General features: G+C 40.5%; 1 protein-coding gene and 1 pseudogene across 3 annotated transcripts in view; one reads left to right on the forward strand and one right to left on the reverse strand.

Moving 5' to 3' along the window:
* Positions 1–703: 703 nt before the first annotated feature.
* Positions 704–27918, forward strand: part of TLK1 (tousled like kinase 1) — a 182329-nt gene continuing 155114 nt past the window's right edge. Inside the window, exon 1 of one of the 3 annotated variants that reach the window (XM_027557899.1) lies at positions 704–1412. In XM_027557899.1, coding sequence (XP_027413700.1) covers positions 1274–1412 — 139 coding nt within the window. In that variant the 5' untranslated portion in view covers positions 704–1273. The remainder of the gene's footprint in view (positions 1413–27918) is intronic. The other 2 variants (XM_027557920.1, XM_027557909.1) reach the window with 2 other exon arrangements.
* Positions 23433–24013, reverse strand: LOC113902531 (annotated as a pseudogene).

Here is a 27918-nt window from a genome sequence, read left to right on the forward strand (position 1 = left end):
ACGACTCAGCAGTGGCAGTCACTGGAACTTTCTAGAAACCATACCCTCTTCATACCCTAAAAATGTGAACTCGGTGATCAAATTTTTCTATTCAGACTTTCCACCTACTGTTTTAAAACAAAGAACTGCCAGACCACACATACAGTGCATACACCAGTAAAGATTGTCTTTCTTGTTGGAAAACATTTGTAAAGTTTTATTTCCACCCAACTTATTTTGTTAGCTCTTTTATTCGATAACCACTCCCGAACGGGGAGGCGCACACCGGTTTGTTTTTTTTTTTTTTACACAGTAGAGAGAGGAAAAAAAAGCAACTCTCAACTTTGCAGTTCCATTTTGAGAAATGATCACATCGAACTCCTGAGAAACGACAGCCCAGAGAGAGCAGAAGCATTTCTCCCCAGGCTGGGTGTGGGTCGGGAGGCAGGCGCGCTTCCGCGGGAGAAAGGGGGAGTCAGGTGGCAGCGGAGCGGGAGCGGGAGCCGGTGCAGCGCGGCGGGGGCGCGTGCGGGGCGCGCCTCCCTCCGGCCGGCTCCGGGAGGCCGCCCCCGGCGCACGCCAGTCCGCCGGCCCCGGGCTCCCGCGCCGAGCAGCGATCCGCGGGTGCGCCCGGAGCGCCCAGCGCCCGCGTCTCCTCCCTCGCGCGCTCGTTCCCTCCCCAATCCCCCCCGCCCCCAACCCCTGGCAGGTCCCTCCCCCAAGCCTGGTCCCGCGGCCGCCGCCGCCGCCGCCGCTACCGGAGGCGCAGGAGCCTCGCGATAGTGTTTGCACAGGCGGCGCGTGACGCCGCCGCCGCCCGTAACTGATGCAGAGGTTACCCCGCCGCCTCAGCCGCCACCCACCGCCCGCCGCCGCCGCCACCCGGGCGACGCCGGGGGCCGACGCACTGCAGAGGTGCCGGCAGGTTCCGCCCGCGGAAGTCTTCTCGGCTGGCGCAGCCCGCGCTCCGCCCGCGCTCCGACCCCGGCCCCAGCGGGCGCCCCCTCGACGCCTCCGCCGCGGCGCTCCTTCCCTCCGCCTCTTCCCCGGCGCGCCCGCCGGCTCCCTTACTTCTCCCGCTTTTCCTCCTCCCCGTCCCCTCTCCTCCCCTCACCTCTACCCTCCCCACCTCCCCCCTTCTTGGTTTCCTCCCCCATCCCCTTGACTCTCCCCTCCCTGCCCTCGCTCTCCTGCTCGCCCTCAGCGCGGCCCCCGCCATGACGGAGGCGGGTGCCGGTGCCGTTGCCGCCGCTGCCGTCGCAGGGGGGGAGTCGGGTTCCCAGAAAGTAGCTTGATGAGTGTCCAAAGTAGCAGTGGAAGTTTGGAGGGGCCGCCATCTTGGTCCCAGCTCTCCACGTCTCCAACCCCGGGCTCGGCGGCGGCGGCCAGGTCCCTGCTGAATCACACGCCGCCATCCGGGAGGCCCAGGGAAGGTAAGTGCCGTCGCGCCCGCGCCCGCTCGCTGGCCTCCCTTCCCCGCGCCGCGGCCCGCGCGCCCCCGGGTCTCCTTCCCGCGACCCCGGGGTGGGGGAGGGGGACGAGGTGGACGCGAGGCCGCCCGGCCCAGGGGAGGTAGTGCTCCGGTTGTGGGTGGTGGTTCGCGGGTGGCGAAGACGGACGAAGGGGTGCGCGCTGGAGGGGACGGGGCGAGGCGCGGCGCACAGACTCGCTTGGGGTTCCTAAGAGGCAGTCCTGGCTAGGGTGGGAAGCCTGACCCCGGACGCGAGCCCCTTTCTGCTCCATTTGCTAGTACTCTCAGTACTCTTAACCTCCCGGCCTCCGGTCTCTGGTGGGTTTTCCCTCTCGGTGAAGCATTCATCCTCGAGCCCCCTCCCCTTCCCTCGCGCACTCCTCCCCTAGAGGCGGTCCCCGCTCTGCGAGCTTTGCTGCCCGGGACCTGAAGGATGCCCCTCACTGGCAAGATCTCTGCCTTTTGGGGAGAGCCGCTGAAATTATCAAAGCCGACTTTGATCCCTGGCCTGCCCCGCCACCCCCACCCGGAGCAGTTTAAACTAGAGACCGATTCGTGGGCAGGCTTTTAAAACCACCCAGATGGTTGCAACTTTGCTTCGCCATCACCTCCTGCATATTTGTGTGTTACCTCTCTGTTACAAGTAGGCTACTATTCTTCTCCGACAGGGTCGTGGGTTTTGTGGGAAATCGCTGCGTAAAGGTTACTGCAAACATTCACCAGATCGGTTACAATTGTTTTCTAAGTTTTCTGGCTTCCTGCATGCAAGTGTGCTGCCACCAGATGTAGCAGTTACACAGCTAGTAAGACACCGGAGTGCTTTTGACTAAAATTTTAACTTGCTGTATTTAACTTTAAGTATACGACGTAAAATTAAATTTAGGAGAACACATATTTATGGGGGAAGAATAAATGTGTGTAGAATCGCGTTTAACGTTCTTTTGTCTGGAAAACGTTCAGCGGTATTCATGAGCAATTGGTAAATGGGGTGTTCACGGCCAGTTGTGTCACACAGGAAGATTGTAGCCACATTTTCGAAAAAACGTCGGGAAGTCCAGTAGTCTAGTGAATCCTTTAAAGATACCAAGAGCTTTGATTTATGTAGGAGTCGGTGGGATTAATTTATTTTGAAAATAGCTATCAGTATTTATGACTCAGAGTCTTGACATTTGTTAGTCAAGTGGTTTGTGCCCTGAATCCAGTGGTTCAGGCATAGCGTTCTTTGTCATTTTGTTCCTGTGAGCATGTGTGAAAGTGACAATAGGCTCAAAGATTGGCATGAATTTGCTCTGGAAAATTCACGGGAAGATTTGATTTATGGCATCCATTAAGCGTTCTGAATACTTTGACAGACATTTCCTCTTTCCATCTCACCCCCAACCCTGAGTTCTGATTATTAGAAGATAAAAGTTTATTTATTGACTAACTCGAATTTAGTACACCTGGTGATTTTTCTTTCTTCACTTGAAAATTTGTAAATGAGTGTCTTAAAATCTATTTTGAGAACGGCAGTTGGTGCTTTTAGCATGCTTTTACTTTTGTCTATACTTTCATTAAGATGCTAAATGGCAGTGTTAGGAATGATAGTATAATGAGTGATATTCAGTGATGTCTTGGGAAAGACTTTTTTTAAGTCTATACCTTTTTTTAAATTATTCATTTCTTAAATATTTATTGAGACATTTTGTGTGAGCCAAGCACGTACTTGTTAATGAGGACTTAGTGTTGAATTGTTCATCTGTTAACATCTGTAATCAGTGTTAGTAATTTTGGGTCTGTAGAATCTAGATTTTGTGAACTTCAGAGGTTACTTCAACTCATTAAAAAACTTGTGTACTATTCTGCACTTTTCCTGATGTTTTAAAATTTTGAAAGATTGGAATAATTTAGCTTGAACTTCCAAATAAGGCAAATTTTTTCCAGCAGTTTGGATTTTTATGTAACCTAGTCTCAATTTATGAAATAACAAGACATGCTGTTGTGTAAGTTATACTTCACACCCAAATACCTGTATGGTGACAGTGGTATATTGCTTTTTTTTGACCAACCAGGAAATAAATTAAAACTTTTAATGCTCTGTAGGGTTATGTATTCATCTTGAAGCTATTGTTTCAGATTTCACTAATGCGAACACTAATTGCATATATGAAGCCCTAGGAATCAAGGTGTTACCATTGTCTATTGAGTGGGATCCCAGTTTTTATTTTAACAAGTGCTTGGCATCTTTTCCAGGTAACATATTAGTCTGTTGTATAAATTGATGTAAATTAACAGCTTTTTTAAAAAAATTATTTTTGGCTATGTGGGGTCTTTATTGCTGTGCGGGCTTTTTTCTGGTTTCCATGAGCTGGTGCTACTCTTGGTTGGGGTCCACAGGCTTCTCATTGCTGTGGCTTCTCTTGTTACAGAGCATGGGGTTAGTGCTTGGGTTTAGCTGCTTTGCAGGATGTGGGATCTTCCTGGACCAGGGATTGAACCATGTCCCCTGCATTGGCAGGAGGATACTGAGCCACCAGGGAAATCCAAATTTGATAGCTTTAATTGCTGGTGACTGATAGCTAGTGAAAAGCATTACTATTAATGGAACTTGAGTGTACGTATCGAGGAGAGAACAAACTTTGTTTCTTGAAAAATTGAGCCAACTTAATGTAATAGAGAATATAAAATTTTAAACTTAAAAGAGATACACACGTATATGTACATATATAAAGTTATATATGTGATGAACTCCTTTTAAGCAAACTTAACTTTGAAAATGGGCTATTTTTAAAGATAAGCCATAAGTATCTTATCCATAAGCCTAAATCATAAGATTTAGGAATTTATTGGAATTCAGGAATTTGTATGGTAGAGTGTAGACTATTAATTGGAGAAGGAAATGGCAAGCCACTCCAGTATTCTTGCCTGGAGAATTCTATGGACCAAAGAGCCTGGTGGGCTACAGTCCATGGGGTCGTGAAGAGTCGGACACGACTGAGTGACTAACACACACAGACTATTAATAATTTCTTTCCTTGGAGTTCCAAAGCTTTTCCTTTATCAGTCTTAAAATTCTCTGAGAGGTGCTCAGCAGTGTAGCTCTAGGTTTCACAGTAGATCTTTTAAACCTGTGGCTAAATTCTCTATCCCACTTTATCTTCTAATAATTCTGTGAATAAGGATGTGAGAAGTTAAGAAATTTTCAGATAAGGTCAGTTTTGTTTGCTGAGGCCTAGGAATGTGTTGGCTAGATGAATAGATTTTTTTTTTTCTTCATATCAGTACATAAGTACTTTTGAATGGGTTACTGCTGTGAGTCAAATAAATGGTTATACAAAAGACTTGTCTTTTTTATTCCATTTTTCCAGATATAAATAATTTGCTTTTTACTTTTATATAAATAGCAAAAATAGTTTGGCCAAAAAGATAATATCATAGTCATAAACTTGCTCTGTTTCTGTATTTACAGACTGCATCTTTAGACGGAAGAGTTAAAAGTATTTGATTCCAGATGATTGCATAATACCTGTAGGAAGATGTTAAAAGTTATGCATCAGATGGCACTTTAATTTTTTGAAGTCACCTGCTGCAGCAAGACCGAGTTGTATGTTTAAGGATTCTAGCTCGTGAATGCATAGATATGTGGTAGGCGCCTCCCTTACAGAGGCATTTTTATGTATTAGAGGAGAAAGGGAAATTCAAGATAGAAGCCTGGGAATCTGCCCTTGAGAAATAGGTTATGTTTTAGCCTTTTTGGTCTCTGGACCCCCTTTACTCCTTAATTATTCAGGTCTCTAAAGAGATTTTGTTTATGTGGGTTATGTCTTGGTATTTACTATATTTGTAATGAAATAACTTCAGAAACATTTATTTATCTAAAAACAATTTGATTACATGTTAACGAATTTTAAAATGATAAATAAATATGCTAAAATAAAAACTTCAGTGAGACTAGTGGAATTGTTTTATATTTTTACAGACCACTTTAATTTCTGGCATACTAGAAGGTAGCTGGATTTTCTTCTTTCCGTCTGTTGAGATATATTTTGAGGCATGTGTTGAGAACCCAATTTCACATAGATATGTACTTAGAACTATTTTACTAGCCTTTTGGGAAGTTATTCTTTGATATTACACCAAAATTCAACAGTTGGCTGTTGTTTTTAAAGGTTACTTGCAATGTGGAAGTACATTTTATCCCAGAAGTGTCTTCAGGACACACAAGAAATCTGTGGACCATACATTTAGATTCAGCAAGAGACTAGTTGAAGGGTGGGGAAGAGTATAGCTGTTTTCAGATATTTCAAAAACAAATAGAAGAGAATGTATTTATTATGCTGTTACAGAAGATAAACTAACAGGTGAAAGGTGCAAAGGCATAGAATGAATTCTGTATTTTTTTTTTTTTTTTTTTTGACAAGGCTGTAAGAACCATGTAACAACTAGACTTGACCAGCAATGGAAAGACCAGTCTCTTGAAATATTTAACTATGAGAATTTAAAGCAAACTACACTGCTGGTGCAGAAGACATAAGAGACATGGGTTCGATCCCTGAAGATCCCCTGGAGAAGGAAATGACAACCTACTCCAGTATTCTTGCCTGGAGAATCCCATGGACAGAGGATCCTGGCGAGCTACATACAGTGTATAGGGTTACAAAGAGCTGGGCATGACTGAGCACGTGCATGTACATGGACTTTTGGGGTGGGGTGGAGATAAATTCAATAAATTCTTATTTTGTGTGGTATTGGATTAAGTGACTTAAGGTCCCATCCAATTAAAAAATGCAAACATTCTGTGATTCTTTGAAAATTTGTAAATGTAGTTAAACTACTTATATATCCATGAATGTTTTTGAAAATCCTCAAATTTCAGTAGTATGAAACTGCTGTTGACTTTATTGCTGTTTTGCGTTTTTATTGTGCTTCTGCAGTTTTTCCTGTATTTTCTGGAATCAACACTGTCAGTCTTCCTGAAATCTTGATAAATTCCCTGCAAAATATAATAAGCTTTGAAGACATTTTAGGGAATCAGATGCTGCTTATGATATAGTTTAGTAGAGTTGCACTTCTGGGGGCTGATTTTCAGTTTTAAAAGAGAAACTATCAGCATTCTGTATAGTCTTTTATTTTTAATTGTTTATGTGATTTCAGAGGTAATGTGCTTAATCTAATGGTTTAAAAGCTAGAGAGTCTGAAAAAAGGATAGCTAAAGGAAAAGTAAGTGTTTAAATTGATCTGTCTTGAATAAAAAAGTGCATATTATAACCAGAACATAAAAAGAATTTTAATTCTCATCTTATTCAGAGAAGTATGTATGTAATAGTTATGATTATCTATAACAATTCATATTTTAATTTACTATGGAACATAGTCTCTTCTGTGAAATGTATTGAAAGGTTAGATTTTAGGTACTTGGAAGTTTAAGGATAAACTCCTTTAACTTTCCTGAGGTCAGTTTTAGTGAAGTAAGTGACACAGAGCTTGAGAGTTCATGTATTTGTTTCATTTAGATTTAAAGCTCATTTTCTATAGAAGAACTATAGGAATAAGTAATTTAGTTTTGTAAACTCCTTCGTTCTCTTTAATAATTTCCACATATCTTAGAATAATTTAGAGGAACGGTGTTATGAAGTGGGAGAAGCAGTATGCTGCAAAAGAGAAAGTGCATTGATAATTGGAAAACAAGTGTCCCTACTTTGCCCTTAACTAGATGGGTGATGTTTGGGCAAGTTGCTTATCTGCTTCAGTTTCATAACATGAGAATTATAGAGCTGAAAGGGACCCTGGAAGCTATTGAATTCAAACTTCTTATTTTACCGATGAGGAAACTTTGCCCAGACTTTCACTCTAGGAGAGTTGGGACCAAGATGCGGTTTTCTGATTTTCAACTTACTGCTTTCCCATTATACTTTGTGGCTCCTCTAAATCTGTAAAGTGGCGGGGTTGAATTCAAATCCTTCAGAGGTCTTTAACAGCTGAAAAATATTCTTTGACATCAGTTTCATTATAATTTACTGGAGGAAAGTTTGTAGCTTTTATTTATTGGTAAAATAAATGTTTTTTTGAGGAAGCAGTGTGACTCTTTCAAGGTTATGTTATAATTTGTTAAGATAGTCATCTTCATTATTACCAAAAGATTTTTAAGTTTGTTTATGAGCATAGTTAAGTAGTAGTGTACTAGGTGATCTTGTCTTTTTATTGATCTGCATTCTAAAACGCTATTACGAATATGTTAAAAGCTGTGTAAATTATGTAAATAGCAATGTGGTGTCCTGAAGTGGAGGAAACTAGGTGATTGTTTCTCAGAAATTCTTTCTAGGGTGTCTCCCCTGCTCCCCCTGGTTAGATGCCTCTGTTCCTTAGTGTTCTGTTTGTGCATGTGTGCTAAGTCGCTTCAGTCTTGTATGACTCTCTGCAAGCCTGTGGCCCCTAGCTGACAAGACTTCTCTGTCCATGGGATTCTCCAGGCAGGAATATTGGAGTGGGTTACTGTTCCCGCCAAGGGATCTTGCCCACCTAGGGATCGAACTTGCGTCTCTCATGTCTTCTGTGTTGGCATGCGGGTTCTTTACCGCTAGCGCCACCTGGGAAGCATAGTGTTCCGTAGTGTCCTGCAGACAATTCTTGTCTGTTTCATAGCACCTCTGTTGTCATACCTTTTATTATAGACTTTTTTTTTTTTTTTTACCTACTCTACAGAAAGGTCTTGAATTCAGAGACTTTCTTTTGTTCATTTCCATATTCTCATTGCATAGTAGGATGTCCTCTATAGAGTTGGCATCTAACAGAATGTTTTGTCAAAGGACTGTTTTTTTTTTTTAAACTGAATGATTTTATACTTAATATATACATATTTGAGACCCAGGAAGACACTCATTTTAGTATTTTATAGGCAAGTTGTATTTTCAGTTCAGTTCAGTCACTCAGTCGTGTCCGACTCTTTGCGACCCCATGAATCGCAGCACACCAGGCCTCCCTGTCCATCACCAACTCCTGGAGTTCACTCAGACTCACGTCCATCTAGTCAGTGATGCCATCCAGCCATCATCCTCTGCGTCCCCTTCTCCTCTTGCCCCCAATCCCTCCCAGCATCAGAGTCTTTTTCCAGTGAGTCAACTCTTCGCATGAGGTGGCCAAAGTTATATTTTAGAGAGTCATAATAGTAACAGTAATAGCTGAAGTTTAGTGTTTGTACATGTTAATTCATTTAATTCTCATTAACTCTTTGAGGTATATACAGTTATTCTCATTTTGCCTATGAGGAGCCAAAGCCCAGAGAAGTGAAGAAACTTGCCCAGTATGACACACAGTAGTAAATGTTAGAGCTGAGATTTTAATCGTCTGCATTTTAACCACTCGGATATATTGCCCAAGATAAAGAAATTTCATTTTGAGTAATTTCTTAGTTTTTCCTTAACAAATTTTAATTTACTAATCAGTCATTTTGGCTCATTCAGTTTACTGATAAACTTTTTTTCTTTTTTTGGCATGAATTTTGTATGTGTATGGAGATAGGATTAAAAAAACGAAAAATTCAAAATCAGTTTGTGCAAATCTTAAATTTTATGAAAAATGTTAGAAGTATACTAATGAAAAATCTTATTTTCATGTTTAATAATTAAAGTAGAATGCTGTTTATCTTAATATTTTGGCCTCATAAACTCACTACAGTTGTAACAAATAAACATTAGAATTTGAATGGAGAATTTTCGAAGTCCACTTATTGTGAAGGATTTTAACCTGGTGCATGAGGTGCTCAACAAAATTGAGATGCTTTAGTGGCAGATGATTTAGTGTTCATTATGGAAGGGAAAGGAGGCTTGACTCTCAACCTGGTTCATCTTACAAGAAGTGTTTTTTTAAAACACTTAAAGCTTTAATTACTTTATTTCATACAAAACAGATCTCTTCATAACATGTATTACTTAGTGTATCTAACGAGCGACAGAATTTGAATGGTTTGATAGGAATTTAAAGCATAATGTAGAAAGATGCAGAGCTGAAACAAGTGTGGGTTGTGAAACAAATCTTCTCAATGTGGCTTCATTATTAGATTTGAAATTTGTGAATTTAAAGACGACAGGTTATATACCTCTATTTAAGTTAAAAGGCTTGTATTCTACAAGATGCAGTATAAAGCCAAATATGAGCAGTTTTAGGGGATGACATGGGGCTTCCCAGATGGCTCAGACAGTAAAGAGTCTGCCTGCAGTGTAGGAGACGTGGGTTTGATCCCTAGGTTAGAAAGATCCCTCGAGGAGGGCACAGCAACTCACCTCAGTATTCTTGCCAGGAGAATCCCATGGACAGAGGAGCCCAGGGGGCTACAGTCCATTGGGTCCCAAAGGATTGGACACAGCTGAGCACACACACACACACACGCGTTAAGTGTTTGTTGTGCTCATAAGTTTGTATCTTTCCTGGGAAACTAGTTTAGTTGGTGAAATGACATTCTTCTAGGTTTAAATTAAGCTTTAACCTGGTACTTGCTGTTATTGTTAAATGGCATACATTGTGTTAGCTCTGCCCTCGCCACTATGTATGTGCTTCCTGTCTGATGGTAAATACAGCTATGGTGCCTCTGGAGAATGTCAGGGGATTTGTATGAAGCCAATCAGAGTCATCCTGTCTTTCATAAGACCTGAGGCATGTTTCTTGTTTTTTCTTCTTTTTTGACAAATAGGGTATTTCTGCCTTTTTTAAAAAAAAAACATAGTTTTTCCTATTTCTGTGCACAGATTTTAAAAAAAATCAGTGAATTACTTTGTATATATATTATTTTATATCATATATATATATGAAAGTGAAAGTGTTACTCAGTCGTGTCTGACTCTTTGTGATCACATGGCTCCTCTTGTCTGTGAAATTCTCCAGGCAAGAATACTGGACTGTGTAGCCATTCCCTTCTCCAGGGGATCTTCCCATCTCAGGGACCAAACCCAGGTCTCCTGCATTGCATACGGATTCTTTACCATCTGAGCCACCAGGGAAGCCCATGTATATGTATGTATGTATATAAACTCATTTATTTAAAAGATACATATACTTAATGGTAGGACTTGTTTTAGGAACTTTGTAAATTGTAACTCATTTACTTCTAATGATCATGCAGTAGGTATTATTGAGTCCCTGTTTTACAGATGAGGAAATGGAAGCACAGAGGTTAACTAGTTTAGCCAGGGACACATGAGAATCTGTAGTAGAGTCAAGATTCAGACTAGGCTCCTGAATGCATCTCTTTAACAGTTTATGCTATTCTGTCAGCATTATTCCATTGAATTTTATCCACAAAGATACCGAATAGGTGTACTCAGTGTATTTTATTTAACCATTCTTCTTTTGGTAGTGTGTTAATCATGATTCTTTTGCTTACCTGTGATAAAAACTTATCACAAGCTTTGGTAAAGGTAAATAATTTACTGGTTCACATAATTGAGAATAGTAAATATGGAGAAGGATGGAATAGCTTTGGAAGCAGCTTAGCTCCAAAGTCTCAAATGATGTCACTGAGCCTCTTTGACTCCATATCTGGGTTTTTCTAGCCTCTTGCTTCTGGAGCCTCAGTCACATACTCTTTGGCTTAGCAACTATACTTGAAAGACTAACTTTTTCCTGATGTCCACATGCCATCTGGGTTGATGCCGATGTATTGTGATCATCAATTCCTTAACCAGTCATTGGTAGCTGGGAGATGAAGTACAGCAAAGTGGCCACCATGGCTGTAGATAGGATGAGTTGGGGAATCCACAGAAAGCCATGATTAACAGATGCCTGAAGATCACAGATTAGGTGAGTGATAGTTTTCCTGAATAGTGGATCATGGTGAACAAAAACATCTTAACTACTGTATTAGTTGTTTAGGTTATTTCTTTTCTTTTTGGCTATGCTGCTACTGCTAAGTCTCTTCAGTCGTGTCTGACTCTGTGCGACCCCATAGATGGCAGCCCATCAGGCCCCGCTGTCCCTGGGATTCTCCAGGCAAGAACACTGGAGTGGGTTGCCATTTCCTCCTCCAGTGCATGAAAGTGAAAAGTGAAAGTGAAGTCGCTCAGTCGTGTCTGACTCTTAGCAACCCCATGGACTGCAGCCCACCAGGCTCCTCCGTCCATGGGATTTTCCAGGCAAGAGTACTGGAGTGGGGTGCCATTGCCTTCTCCCTTTTGGCTATAATAGATATTAATATAGTGAATATCTCTGAGTAAAAGTTTCCCCCAACCCCTAACATGATTCTCAGTCATGGAATATCAGGGCAAAAAGTGTAAAACAGTTAAGGGCTTTTGATAACTATTACCAAATTATTATTTAAAGAATTGTATTCAGCTCGTATAGTACTGACATATGAGTTAGGCATGTCTTTTTGAACCAGGGAAGGTTCAACTCATCCTGGGGATTGCTAGGCTTAAATATTGTTAACACAATGCCTTTCAGTTAACAAAAGTTTCCCTGATGGCTAAGAGAGTAAAGAGTCTGCCTCCAATACAGGAGACCCAGGTTTGATCGCTGGGTCAGGAAGATCCCCTGGAGAAGGAAATGGCAACCCACTCCAGTATTCTTGCCTGGAGAATCCCATGGACAGAGGAGCCTGGTGAGCCACAGTCCATGGGGTCGCAAAGAGTCAGACACAACTGAGCGACTGACTAACACATGCTTTTTAGTTAACAAAAGGATTGAGATCCTCACACTGAACATATGTCTAATCCAATTTATCAAATGCTTTATTATTTTTCATTCTCACTATTTAAAAATCTTCAAAATTGAAAGATGGTTGCTCCTTGAAAGGAAAGCTATGACCACCCTAGACAGCATATTAAAGAGCAGAGACGTCACTTTGCCAGTAAAGGTCCATATAGTCAAGGCTATGGTTTTTCCAGTAGTCATGTCCAGATGTGAGAATTGGACCATAAAGAAGGCTGAGCACTGAAGAACATGCTTTAGAATTGTGGTGTTGGAGAAAACTCTTGAGAGTCCCTTGGACTGCAAGGAGATCAAACCAGTCAATCCTAAAGGAAATCAACCCTGAATATTCATTGGAAGGACTGATGGTGAATCTCCAATACTTTGGCCACCTGATATGAAGAGCTGATTCATTGGAAAAGACCCTGATGCTGGGAAAGATTGAAGGCAAAAGGAGAAGGAGATGGTAGAGGATGAGATGGTAAAATAGCATCACTGACTCAATGGACATAAATTTGAACAAGGTCCAGGAGACAGTAAAGGACAGGGGAGCCTGGCATGCTGCAGTCCATGAGGTTGCTGAGGCTTTCAGGATCCTGGTTCCTCCATCCAGGATCCACGCCATGCCCCGTGCAGTGGAAGTGAGTCCTAAACACTGGACTGCCAGGGAATTCCTAGATTTTCTTGATTGTAGGGTGGAATAAGAAATAGTAAGTGTTTCATAAGGTTGTGAGAATTAAATGTGAAATTTGTGGCATGGAAGGAATGTTATGACCAACCTAGATAGCATATTCAAAAGCAGAGACATTACTTTGCCAACAAAGGTCCATCTAGTCAAGGCTATGGTTTTTCCAGTGGTCATGTATGGATGTGAAAGTTGAACTGTGAAGAAAGCTGAGTGCCAAAGAATTGATGCTTTTGAACTGTGGTGTTGGAGAAGACTTGAGAGTCCCTTGGACTGCAAGGAGATCCAACCAGTCCATTCTAAGGGAGATCAGTCCTGGATGTTCTTTGGAAGGACTGATGCTAAAGCTGAAACTCCAGTACTTTGGCTACCTCGTGCGAAGAGTTGACTCATTGGAAAAGACTCTGATGCTGGGAGGGATTGGGGGCAGGAGGAGAAGGGGACGACAGAGGATGAGATGGCTGGATGGCATCACCGACTCGATGGACGTGACTCTGAGCGAACTCCAGGAGTTGGTGATGGACAGGGAGGCCTGGTGTGCTGCGATTCATGGGGTCGCAAAGAGTCAGACACGACTGAGCGACTGAACTGAACTGAACAAGTCAGTATATGTTAACTGCTGCTGCTGCTAAGTTGCTTCAGTCGTGTCCGACTCTGCGATCCCATAGATGGCAGCCCACCAGGCTCCTCCATCCCTGGGACTCTCCAGGCAAGAACACTGGAGTGGGTTGCCATTTCCTTCTCCAGTGCATGAAAGTGAAAAGTGAAAGTGAAGTCGCTCAGTTGTGTCTGACTCTACGTGACCCCATGGACTGTAGCCTACCAGGCTCCTCCGTCCTTGGGATTTTCCAGGCAAGAGTACTGGAGTGGGGTGCCATTGCCTTCTCCAATATGTTAACTATTACTATTATATTTAGATACAAGGATACTTTAGAATTAAAAATTTTTCTCCTTTTTAAAATATCAAGAATAGGGAACAGGACCTATCTACATTGAGATCTTTTGGCCAGAGCACACTTGACATAGATTGTCTCCATGGCTTGTTGAAGAATTTTAGCAGGGTTGTATATGACAGAGGCAGATTTTAAGTGATAATTATAGTTGTTAATCTCATTTCTTTTCACTATATAATATTATGGCATTTATTTTACATAAAATTTTTCTTCCTTTGATTTCTTTATTTTACATTTTAAAGATTTGTTTTACTGTACAAAAGCACATGATTTTTTAAAATATCATTTAATGTGTATTGTCATTATTGTTTTCCCTATTGAATAACTAGGATTTTAAAGTTTGTTATTTAGTTTCTCAGAAATTAATCAGTTGTCAGAGTTCTAGAATTTTATAGAAACCTATTGGCATAGTTTGTTTAATCATTCTGCATGTATTTTTGGACCTAGAGCCTAGCACTGGGAAAAACAAAGATATGTAAAATAATAGTCCTTGCCTCCTAGGAGCGTGGCCAAAGTCTAGTGAGGAAGACTGTAATTCATAACATGTAATTTATACTTAAAAACCACTTTGTGGATCAGATGAAACAGTTCATGAGTTGCCAATTTTTAACTTCTGATATAAACAGAACTCTTGTATAATGGGGCTTCCCTGGTAGCTCAGATGGTTAAGAATCTGCCTGCAATGTGGGAGACCCAGGTTCGATCCCTGGGTCGGGAAGATCTCCTGGAGAAGGGAATGGCAACCCAGTACTTGCCTCCTAGGAGTTTGGCCAAAGTCTAGTGAGGAAGACTGTAATTCATAACATGTAATTTATACTTAAAAAAAATACTTTGTGGATCAGATAAAACAGTCTGTAAGTTGCCAATTTTCAACTTCTGATGTAAATAGAACTATTATATAACATGGTTGTAACATATCCTATATCACGGTGTTATATCCATTGGTCATTTGATTTCTAGGAACAAACTTTAGCAATACAGATTTATTATTAGAAGGATATAGGGCTGAGTATCTCTTAGAACCTAGTTAGACTTCAGGGGACTGAACTGGAAATTCAGGGACCATGGTCGCACTGTTCTGTGGATCGTAGAGCAACCCTTTCTAGGACTGTAAAGGAAGGTTTCTTGAAAATGAAAAGTGAGAAGGAAGGTAATTGTATTTCTATCAGTAGGTGTGAACAGAGTATTCCCTAGAGAAGGGAATTAGCTAGGTTTCCTCCACTTTAACTATTTTCAAATGGTATCATCTTGTTTCAGTTGATAAGTCTTGATTGCTTGTGAGATTGAACTTAATATTTATATCAAAAGCTCAGTCTTCAAAAAATTATTACCGTCTAAGGTTCAAGCACTCTAATTTTACTATGATTCAATTGATTTTATTTTTTAATGTTATGTGGTGCTTTAGTTTTCATTATTGAAGAATAATATTAATGCAGAAAACACACACAGACAAATTGATGCTCAGCGAGCTACTGTAAACCATGGTGTGTGTAACTACCACTCACTCAGTCAAGAAGAGGAACACTAGCAGCATTTGAGAGCTCTCTTCCGCTCTCATCAGTCCTTTACTACCTTCTGCCTCCCTCCAGAGCTGTCGCTGTGCTGTGCTGTGCTTAGTCATTTAGTCGTGTCTGACTCTTAGCGACCCCGTGGGCTGTAGCCCACCAAACACTATTCTGACTTAATATGCTTGTTTTTGAACTTAATATAAATGGACTCATGCAATATGTATTTTGTTTGTAGCTGCTTTTGCTTCACATGTTTTTGAGTTTTATCCATGTTAATTCCTTAACCGTAGTTCACTTTCATTGCTCTGTAATATTACTTGTATTCATTTACCACATTTTGTTTATACAGTCTGTTGATAGATGTGGATCGTTTCTACTTCTTGATTATCACTAATAATGCTGTGTGAACATATTTGTACCTGTCTGTTCATATAGTATTAATTTCTATTGAGTTTAGACCTAATAGCAGATTTGCTGGATTATAGGCCTAATATAGTATTAATAGATACTGCCAGTTTCCCAAAGTGGTTATAACAATTCACATTCCCATGAACAGTGTATGAGAGTTCCCATTGCTCTGTATCCTCACTGACAATTGGATTGTTATTTATTTCTGGTGTTCTGATGTGAGGTGGTATTTTTGGTTTTCATTTTCCCGGTGAGTTAAAAGGTTTACCATTTTTTCATAAGTTTATTGACTTTTGGATATCTCTTGTGAAGTGCTTATTCACATCTTTTGATCAGTTTTCCTTTGTGTTCTCTTCACAAAAACTAAAATTAATTGAAGGAATTCTTTTTGTATTTTGGATAGGTACTCTTTTTTTTTATTACCTCCCCCAGAGGTTTCTTTGGCCTCCTGCCCCCCTTTATTGTGTTTAAGAAGTATCTCAAATTCATACAAAATGTTTTCCCTTTCTTATCTTAATATGGACATTTACAAGTGTAAATTTCCCTGCAAGCACGCAGTTGATTGATCCCGTTAAGTTTTGATATGTTGTGTTTTTGATTTTACTCATCTCAAGTGTTTTCTGATTTTCCTTTTGATTTGTTCTTTTGGTCTATTATTGATTTAGGAGTATGTTAATTTCCTATATTTGTGAATTTCCTAAATTTCCTTCTGTAACTGATTTCTAATTTTGTTTCATTTTGGTCAGAGGACATATGTGTGTGCTTGCAGTCCTTTTAAATTTGCTGATGCTTGTTTTGTGGCCTAGCATATGGTCTGTCTTAGAGAGTGTTTCATGTGTACTTTAGAAGAACGTGTATTCTACTGTTGAATGGAATATTCTCTAGATGTCTGTTAGGTATAGTTGGTATATTGTGTTTATGTTTCTTTGTTATGTTCTGCTTAGTTCTGTTTGTTATTAAAGGTGAAGCGTTGAAATATTCCAACTAGTGTTGAATAGTGTTTTTCTCCCTTTGTTTCTGTCAGTTTTGTTTCATGTATTTTGAAGCCCTGTTATAAGGTACATATGTATGTTTACAATTCTTTTAAAATGTCTGTGGACATGCCATTTATTTATTGATTGATTGATTTTTACAAAAGTCTGTTGATTTGTTTTGGTTGCACTGGGTCTGCGTTGCTGTGCATGGGCTCTCCAGCTGCAGAGACCGGGCCCACTCTCCAGTTGCAGTGTGCGAGCTGCTTCTGCAGTGGCCTCCTGTGTTGCAGAGCACAGGCTCCGGGTGTGTGCCCCTCAGTAGTCGTGGCATATCAGCCTCAGTAGTTGGGGCTCTTGGGTTCCTGAGCACAGGCTCAGCGACTGGTGCATGGGCTGGCTTAGCTGCCCTGTGGCATGTGGAATTGTCCTGGACCAGGGGTCGAACCCATGTCCCCTGCATTGCAAGGTGGATTCTTAACCACTGAACCACCAGGGAAACCTCTGTGTCTATAATTTTTTTATCTTACTGATGAACTGACCCTTTTATTGTTATAAGACATCCCTCTTCATTTCTAAAACCATTTTAGAAGTTGTCTGATATTAGTGTATCTGCTTCAGTTTTTCTGTGGTAGTTCTTTGCACAGTGTCTTTTTCTATCCACTTATTTTTATCCTATTTGTGTTTTTGGATCTAAAGTGTGTCTTCTGTAGACAGCATTTAATTTGATCTTGTTCTTTTTTGATTGACTCCTACAGTCCCTGCCTCTTGATTATATTGCTTAATGCATTCACAGTAAATGTTTTTTGGGTATGGTTGGATTTATGTCTGCCATTTTGCATTTTGTTTTCTCTCTGTCTCATGTCTCTGTCCTTCTGTACCTGCATTTCTATTTTCTTTCCATTATTTCCTAGGGTAATGTTTTAATTCCTTTCATGATTTTTATCTTCTTTTGTTATTCTCTTAAGGTTTACATTATAGTCTTATCAGAATTGACTTCAGATTTACATTAACTTAATTCCAACATTATATAGAAACTTTGCTCCTATATAGCTCTACTCCATTCTTCTCTGTTTTGGTTATACATGTTGCTGGGTGCAGTTCAGTTCGGTTGCTTAGTTGTGTCTGAATCTTTGTAACCCCGTGGACTGTACCACGCCAGGCCTCCCTGTCCAGCACCAACTCCGAGAATTTACTCAAACTCATGCCCACTGAGTTGGTGATGCCATCAACCATCTCATCCTCTGTCGTCCCCTTCTCCTCCTGCCTTCAATCATTCCCAGCATCAGGGTCTTTTCCAATGAATCAGCTCTTTGCATCAGGCAACCAAAGTATTGGAGTTTCAACTTCAGCATCAGTCCTTCCAATGAATATTCAGGACTGATTTCCTTTAGGATGGACTGGTTGGATCTCCTTGCAGTCCAAGGGACTCTCAAGAGTCTTCTCCAACACCACAGTTCAAAAGCATTAATTCTTCGGTGCTCAGCTTTCTTCACAGTCCAACTCTCACAGTCATACACGACTACTTGAAAAACCGTAGCCTTGACTAGACGGACCTACCTTTGTTGGCAAAGAAATGTCTCTGATTTTTATTTTATTTTTATGCATTTATTTATTTATTTTTCAATAAATTTATTTATTTTAATTGGAGGTTAATTACTTTACAATATTGTATTGGTTTTGCCATATATCAACATGAATCCGCCACGGGTGTACACGTGTTCCCCATCCGGAACCCGTCTCCCTCCTCCCTCCCCCTTTCCTCCCTGTACCATCCCTCTTGGTCATCCCAGTGCACCAGCCCCGAGCATCCTGTATCATGCATTGAACCTGGACTGGCAATTCATTTCATATATGATATTATACATGTTTCAATGCCATTCTCCCAAATCATCCCACCCTCTCCCTCTCCCACAGAGTCCAAAAGACTGTTCTATACATCTGTGTCTCTTTTGCTGTCTCAGGGTTACCGTTACCATCTTTCTAAATTCCATATATATGCGTTAGTATACTGTATTGGTGTTTTTCTTTCTGGCTTACTTCACTCTGTATAATAGGCTCAAGTTTCATCCACCTCATTAGAACTGATTCAGATGCATTCTTTTTAATGGCTGAGTAACACTCCATTGTGTGTATGTACCACAGCTTTCTTACCCATTCATCTGCTGATGGACATCTAGGTTGCTTCCATGTCCTAGCTATTATAAACAGTGCTGTGATGAACATTGGGGTACATGTGTCTCTTTCAATTCTGGTTTCCTTGGTGTGTATGCCCAGCATGGGATTGCTGGGTCATAAGGCAGTTCTATTTCCAGTTTTTTAAGGAATCGCCACACTGTTCTCCATAGTGGCTGTACTAGTTTGCATTCCCACCAACAGTGTAAGAGGGTTCCCTTTTCTCCACACCCTCTCCAGCATTTATTGCTTGTAGACTTTTGGATCGCAGCCATTCTGACTGGCGTGAAATGGTACCTCTCTGATTTTTAATATGCTGTCTAGGTTCATCTGAACTTCTCTTCCAAGAATCAAGTGTCTTTTAATTTCATAGCTGCAGTCACCATCTGCAGTGATTTTTGGAACCCCCAAAAATAAAGTCTGCCACTGTTTCCCGATCTATCTGTGATGAAGTGATGGGACCAGATGCCATGATCTTTGTTTTCTGAATGTTGAGTTTTAACCCAGCTTTTTCACTCTCCTCTTTCACTTTCATCAAGAGGCTCTTTATTTCTTCTTCACTTTCTGCCATAAAATTGGTGTCATCTGCATATCTGAGGTTATTGATATTTCTTCCGGCAATCTTTGATTTCAGCTTGTGCTTCTTCCAGCCCCGTGTTTCTCATGATGTACTCTGCATATTAGTTAAATAAGCAGAGTGACAATATACAGCCTTGACGTATTTGTCCTTTTCCTATTTGGAACCAGTCTGTTGTTCCATGTCCAGTTCTAACTGTTGCTTCTTGACCTGCATACAGATTTCTTAAGAGTAAGGTCAGGTGGTCTGGTATTCCCATCTCTTTCAGAATTTTCCACAGTTTATTGTGATCCACATAGTCAGTGGTTTTGGCATAGTCAATAAAGCAGAAATAGATGTTTTTCTGGAACTCTCTTGCTTTTTCCATGATCCAGCGGATGTTGACAATTTGATCTCTGGTTCCTCTGCCTTTTCTAAAACCAGCTTGAACATCAGGAAGTTCACAGTTCACATATTGCTGAAGCCTGGCTTGGAGAATTTTGAGCATTACTTTCCTAGCATGTGAGATGAGTGCAAGTGTGTTGTAGTTTGAGCATTCTTTGGCATTGCCTTTCTTTGGGGTTGGAATGAAAACTGACCTTTTCCAGTCCTGTGGCCACCGCTGAGTTTTCCAAATTTGCTGCCATATTGAGTGCAGCACTTAACAGCATCATCTTTCAGGATTGAAATAGCTCAACTGGAGTTCCATCACCTCCACTAGCTTTGTTTGTAGTGATGCTTCCTAAGGCCCACCTGACTTCACATTCCAGGATGTCTGGCTCTAGGTGAGTGTTCACACCATCATGATTATCTAGGTGGTGAAGATCTTTTTTGTACAGTTCTTCTGTGTATTCTTTCCACCTCTTCTTAATCTGTTCTGCTTCTGTTAGGTGCATACCCTTTCTGTCCTTTATTGAGCCCATCTTTGCATGAAATGTTCCAAGGGAACTTTCTTGAAGAGATCTCTAGTCTTCTCATTGTATTGTTTTCCTCTATTTCTTTGCACTGATCACTGAGGAAGGCTTTCTAATCTCTTCTTGCTATCCTTTGGAACTTGGCATTCAAATGGGTATATCTTTCCTTTTCTCCTTTGTTTTTTGCATCTCTTTCTTTTCACAGCTATTTGTAAGGCCTCCTCAGAGAGCCATTTCACTTTTTTGCATTTCTTTTTCTTTGGGATGGTCTTGCTCCCTGTCTCCTGTACAATGTCACGAACCTCCGTCCATTGTTCATCAAGCACTCTATCAGATCTAGTCCCTTAAATCTATTTGTCACTTCCACTGTATAATTGTTAGGGATTTGATTTAGGTCATACCTGAATGGTCTAGTCGTTTTCCCCATTTTCTTCAATTTGTCTGAATGTGGCAATAAGGAGTTCATGATCTGAGCCACAGTCAGCTCCGGTCTTGTTTTTGCTGACTGTATAGAGCTTCTCCATCTTTGGCTGCAAAGAATATATAATCAGTCTGATTTCAATGTTGACTATCTGGTGATGTCCACATGTAGAGTTTTCTCTTGTGTTGTTGGAAGAGGGTGTTTGCTATGACCAGTGTGTTCTCTTGGCAAAACTCTATTAGCCTTTGCCCTGCTTCATTCCGTCTGCAGAGCCAAATTTCCTGTTACTCCAGGTGTTTCTTGACTTCCTACTTTTGCAATCCAGTCCCCTATATTGAAAAGGACATCCTTTTTGAGTGTTAGTTCTAGAAGGTCTTGTAGGTCTTCATAGAACCGTTCAACTTCAGCTTCTTCAGCATTACTGGTTGGGGCATAGACTTGGATTACTATGATATAGAATGGTTTGCCTTGGAAATGAACAGAGATCATTCTCTCATTTTTGAGATTGCATCCAGGTACTGCATTTTGGACTCAATTTTATTAACTATGATGGCTACTCCATTTCTTCTAAGGGATTCTTGCCCACAGTAGTAGATATAAACTCCAGAATAAATTGTTACAATTACTTTATGTAATTTAAAGTCTTTTTTAAAGAAACTGAGATAAGAAAACATATTTATAGTTTTTGTACTAACCTTATTATATCTGGTTCTCTGTTTCCTCATGTAGATTTGATTTATAACATATGATGTTATTTCCTTACTTCAGTAATTTTTTTCCAACTGTCCTTGTGCTGTTATTGTCAGATATATTGCATATTCTGTATGTTATATCTCACCATGCATTTGCATTTATGTTGTATGTGTAGTTGCTTTTATTTATTTATTTATTGTGCAGTTGCTTTTAAAATTAGGTGAGAGAAGAAATATGCAGTTATGTTCTCTTTATTAGCATACATGTTTTCTCATTTGCTTATTTTTTATAATTCCTTATTTTTCATTGATATTCTGTATTTGACGAGTCCTTATAGTAATACCTTCCTTTAATTATTTAAACTTCAGCTTCTTCAGTGTTACTGGTTAGGGCAAAGGCTTGGATTACCGTGATATTGAATGGTTTGCCTTGGAAGCGAACAGAGATCATTCTGTTGTTTTTGAGATTGCATCCAAGTACTGCATTTTGGACTCTCTTGTTGACCATGATGGCCACTCCATTTCTTCTAAGGGATTCCTGCCCACAGTAGTAGATATAATGGTCATCTGAGTTAAATTCACCCATTCCAGTCCATTTGAGTTTGCTGATTCCTAGAATGTCGATGTTCAATCTTGCCATTTCCTGTTTGTCTACTTCCAATTTGCCTTGATTCATGGATCTAACATTCCAGCTTCCTATGCAATATTGGTCTTTACAGCATTAGACCTTGCTTCTGTCACCAGTCACATCCACAACTGGGTATTGTTTTTGCTTTGGCTCCGTCCCTTCATTCTTTCTGGAGTTATTTCTCTACTGATCTCCAGTAGCATATTGGGTACCTACCGACCTGGGGAGTTCCTCTTTCAGTATCATATCATTTTGCCTTTTCATACTGTTCATGGGGTTCTCAAGGCAAGAGTACTGAAGTGGTTTGCCATTCCCTTCTCCAGTGGACCACGTCTAGTCAGGACTATGGTTTTTCCAGTGGTCGTGTATGGATGTGAGAGTTGGACTGTGAAGAAAGCTGAGTGCCGAAGAATTGATCCTTTTGAACTCTGGTGTTGGAGAAGACTCTTGAGAGTCCTTTGGACTGCAAGGAGATCCAACCAGTCCATTCTAAAGGAGATCAGTCCTGGATGTTCATTGGAAGGACTGATGGTAAAGCTGAAACTCCAATACTTTGGTCACCTCATGCTAAGAGTTGACTCATTGGAAAAGACTCTGATGCTGGGAGGGATTGGGGGCAGGAGGAAAAGGGGACGACAGAGGATGAGATGGCTGGATGGCATCACCGACTCAATGGACATAAGTTTTAGTGAACTCTGGGAGCTGGTGATGGACAGGGAGGCCTGGCGTGCTGCAATTCATGGAGTCGCAGAGAGTCGGACACGACTGAGCGACTGAACTGAACTGAATTATTTAAACATGATTTTCTTTAGTTCTTTGAATATATTTATAATAGCTGCTTTGAACTCTTTGTCTGATGAATCCAACATCTGGACCCTCTCAAAGTCATGTGCAGTCTACCAGCGATGACTGGTTTTCACCTTGTTCTCTTTGCCTCTTTCCCTGATCTCCACATAAACTTTTGGCTGGTCTGCCTCTATAGCTGTCATACCTAGCTGTCAGCCTCCACTAACTGCTAACTGATTGCTCTATTGTTTTCACCAATATCCCAGGGCATGATCACAGTAAGTCAGATCTCTATAGACGCTAACAAGTTTGCTAAATTGCCAGCCTTTGAGACTTGGGCTTATTACCCTGAGGAATCTTCCTGCCTTTTTCTTTGTCTAGTTCCCTCCGTTAAACTTTTAGCTGGTTTGCAGTTTTGCATGTTACTACTGTCATGGAACTACCAGCTTTCTTTTAGTTATTCACTCCCAAGATCTCCATAGTTTTGGACGTTGCCCTTTATTTATTTTTTTTGCCGTCTCTACAGTGTTTTATTAGCCTCACGCCCATCATTTCAGTCAGTCCCACAGACCAAGCAGTCAGATCCAATGGTGTTGCTTGAAAACTTCCGTGTAGGGAGAAAAAAATTTTCTTTCCACTTTAAAAAAAAATCTTTTTGCTTTCTGCACACTGACATAGAGGTAAAAGAAAATGACTGCAACTTAAATATGAAAGAACTCTTTACAATTAAATCCACAAGTTTACACATGTATCTCAATCACGTGTCAGTGAAAAATCACCAACTATTTCAAAACAGGAAAAATTATATGACAGAAGAAACAAAAAACTTGATAAAAAATATATCTCGGTATGAAAAGTACTGTGTCTTGGTGTCTTCACATCCTCCTCTTCTGCGTACTTATATACAACACATTGTTTCCTTGGATAAATGCATCCCCGTACGTATTCTTCAGCTGTCCATTTACATACTCCTCTGTCTGCTCCAAGACTATATTCATGTAGCCATCCAGGCAAGCCAGGACCCCTCGATAATCCACTCCCGAATTTAGCTTCACCACAACTGGTCGCCCAATGATCTGCTTCAGGAAGTCACTGGGCGTTTGCTTCCACAGACTCATTGTAGCAATCCTGATCAGAAACCTCGCGGCCGGGATCCGAACCCTTACTCCGGTCACCCCACAAGCCCAGCCTCCGCCCGGACGTTGCCCTTTAAAATGAATTTTCCCACAGTCTGTTCCAAGTAAAGTAATTCCATTAGGTGGAGGACAGAGCTTTCTGTTCTTAACTGTCTACCTTTTCCCCTGGGAGGACCCTCTACCTTGCCTTAGTGAAATTAGGGTCAGAGGCAAAGAGATCACTTCACTTTGAAGGGACACTGCTCTCAGAGTAGAGCACGTACTTTTAACTTGCCCCTTCTGGTAAAGAACCTCTGTTTTAGGAGTGCGATTGGGACTTAATACTTTTGGCTTACTACACTGGAAAAAGAGCTTTTCTGCCTTATACGTGGGCGCTGGTTGGGTGAAGGGACTCTTTTACTCTTCTTACGTGGGCCTGCCTGGCATAGCGTTTCTGCAGCATGGAGGTGGGGGAGTGGGGCAGGTGGGAGATGCCAGCAGCGTTCCCCTCCAAGGGTGAAATTCATTCCTAGGCTGGAATGTGGGAGCTCCTGCAGCACCTGTTTGGTGTAGAACATTGGAGTTATCCTGAGTTGTGGGGTGTAATTGGAAGTGGTTTATGGCTCATATGTCATGGATACTTGCTGTTCTCACCTCTGTTTAATGTTTTCTTGAATAAATGTTCTTTTTTTTATTTGCTATGTGTCCTTGAGACAATTTTCAGAGACATTAAATGGTTGACTTTAAAAATTTTCTTTCTACCAGTTTAGTTCAGTCAATTCAGTCACTCAGTCATGTCCGACTCTTAGCGACCCCATGGACCGCAGCACACCAGGCTTGCCTGTCCATCAACAACTCCCAGAACTTGTTCAAACTCATGTCCATCGAGTTGGTGATGCCTTCTAACCATCTTATCCTCTGTTGTTTCCTTCTCTCACCTTCAGTCTTTCCTAGCATCAAGGTCTTTTCCAGTGAGTCAGTTCTTCACATCAGGTGGCCAAAGTATTGGAGTTTCAGCTTCAGCATCAGTCCGTCCTTCCAATGAATATTCGGGACTGATCTCCTTTAGGATGGACTGGTTGGATTTCCTTGCAGTCCAAGGGCCTCTCAAGAGTCTTCTCCAACACCACAGTTCAAAAGCATCAATTCTTTGGCCCTCAGCTTTCTTGATGGTCCAACTCTCACATCTTATACATGACTACTGGAAAAACCATAGCTTTGACTAGACGGACTTTTGTTGCCAAAGTAATGTTTTACTAGAGAAATGGTCCACCTAGCTCATCATGCCACTATTCTTGAAGTCTCACTCTCCCATGTTATCTTTCAGCTTTTTTGTTATGCTTTTCATATTTAGGTCTGTAATCATTAGGAAGTTGATTTTTTTCTGTGTGGTGTTGGATTGAAATAGTTTTCATTTTCCTATGACTGTCCTGATATCAGAGCACAATTTACTGAAAAGAATTGTTCTTTCACACTGTTTTCCTTTTTTTTGTAAGTCAAATGTCTATGCCCAGCAACAGGTCTGTGTCTAGGCTTTATATTCTATATTATGTTTGTCTTTTTTGTGTGTGTGCTGGTATCATGTTTTATTATTACTATAGTTTTATAATTAGGTTGATAGTCAATAAAATACTTTTGCTGCTTTTTGATAGGTGGAATTTTAAAGATATTTTTCCAACATTTCCATCTCAATTATTCAGTGAACTGCTAATCTAGAAAGTGATGTGAAGGGATTTTGCAGGTGTAATTAAAGTTACTAATCAACAGACCTTAAAATAGATTATTTTGGATTATTTGGTTGGGTCCTGTATAATCAGACAAGCCCTTAAAAATAGAAGAGTCAGAAGCAAAGAAGACAGAAGAGGGAAGCAAAAGAGAAGGGGCAGAAGGAGAGATCAGAGGGATTTACTCAGAAGCATTGAATAGGACTTAACCTGCTGTTACTGCCTTTGAAAGGCGGTGATCATGGGTCAGGGAGTGTAGGCAGTCTCTAGAAACTGAGGCCAAACCCCACTTGAGGGGTAGCAGGGGAATGGGGCCTCTGTCCTGCATCTGCTTGGCACTGATTGTTGTCAACCTGGACCATCCTAAACAAACCTGGAAATATATTCTCTCCTAGAGTGTCTGGACAGGGACACAGCTTGGCTGATACCTTGATTCATTCTTGTGAAACTCGAAGGAGAGAACCAGCTGAGCTGTGATGTGCCAAGATATCTGACCCATAGAACTTGGAGATAATAAATGGGTGCTTTAAGCTGATAAGTGTATAGTTAACTTGTTAGGACAGCAGTGGACACTTTATTTTAGATTTTCTTCAAAATTGCTTTGGCTGTTTTTGGCTAAGTTAAAAAATCAAACACCCATCTGTTGGGACTTTCATTGAGATAACACTGAATATATTGATTATATCTTTACAATAATGAGTGTTACAAAAGGCAATGCCAGAGAATGTTCAGAGAATGCCAGAGAATGTTCAGAAGTTATGTATGCATAACTTCTATGCCAAGTACATCATGCGAAATGCCAGGCTGGATGAATAACAAGCTGGAATCAAGATTGTTGTGAGAAATATCAGCAATCTCAGATATGCAGATGATACCACTCTAATGGCAGAAAGTGAAGAGGAATTAAAGAGCCTCTTGATTGAAGGTGAAAGAGGAGAGTGAAAAAGCTAGTTTAAAACTCTGTTCAAAAAACTAAGATCATGGCATCCAGTCCCATCATTCATGGCAAATAGATGGGGGAAAATGTGGAAACAGTGTCAAGTTTTATTTTCTTGGGTGCCAAAATCACTGCAGATGTGACTGCAGCCATGAAATTAAAACAACACTTACTCCTTGGTGAAAAGCAATGACAAACCTAGATAGTGTATTAAAAAGCAGAGACCTCAATTTGACAGCCAAAGTTCGTATAGTCAAAGCTAGGGTTTTTCTAGTAGTCATGTACAGATATGAGCATTGGACCATAAAGAAGACTGAGCACTAAAGAATCGATGCTTTAGAATTGTGCTGGAGAAGACTCTTGAGAGTCACTTGGACAGCATGGAGATCAAACCAGTCAATCCTAAAGGAAATCAGTCCTGAGTATTGATTGGAAGGACTGATGCTAAAGCTCCTGTACTTTGGCCACCTCGTGTGAAAAGCTGACTCATTCCACTTTGATGCTGGAAAAAGTGCAGGCAAGAGAAGTGGGTGGCAGAGGTTGAGATGGTTAGATAAGCATCACTGATTCAATGGACATGAGTTTGAGCAAACTCCAGGAGATAGTGAAGGACAGGGAAGCCTAGTGTGCTGCAGTCCATGGGGTTTCAAACAGTGGGACACAGGTTAGTGACTGAACAAAATAATTTATGCCTGTAGTGTATTCCTGCCATCTTAATAATGTTTTATAGTTTTCTCTGTAATAAACTTGCATAATTATTGTTGCATTTCTAGGTATTTTTACTTTTTGATGTTATTGTAAATAAGATACCTATTTTAGTTTTATTATTCTTTGTTTATTGATGATATGTGGAAATTCAGTTAATTTTTGCATTTGACTTGATAACGACCAACTTTGGTTATAATTCTGATAATTTATCTTAGCTAGATTTGTTTTCTATAAACATATGGCCTATGAATGATAATTTCATTTCATCTTTTCCAATCCTTATATGTATTTGTTTTTTACAGCCTTGTGGTGACTACGACTTCTAGTACGGTGTTGAATAGATTGGTTATTATGGGAATACTTGTATTGTTACTAATTTTAGAAGTAGGGGGGAGAATTTTTCAGTATTTCACAATTTATTATATGGGTATTTTGGATCTGCCCTTTTTCAGATCAAGGAAATTCCTTTCTATTACTAGTTACTAGTTTTTTGTTGTTGTTGTTTGTTTAAATCACAAATGGATATTAAATTTTATCAGATGCTTTTTCTGCATCTTTTTGGACAATCTAATTTTTTTCCAGGTTTTTTTTTTTTTTTAATGTGATGGATATTATTTTATTGCTCTTGAAG

Source organism: Bos indicus x Bos taurus, chromosome 2, assembly GCF_003369695.1.
Source record: "Bos indicus x Bos taurus breed Angus x Brahman F1 hybrid chromosome 2, Bos_hybrid_MaternalHap_v2.0, whole genome shotgun sequence".
Classification (NCBI taxonomy): Eukaryota; Metazoa; Chordata; class Mammalia; order Artiodactyla; family Bovidae; genus Bos; species Bos indicus x Bos taurus.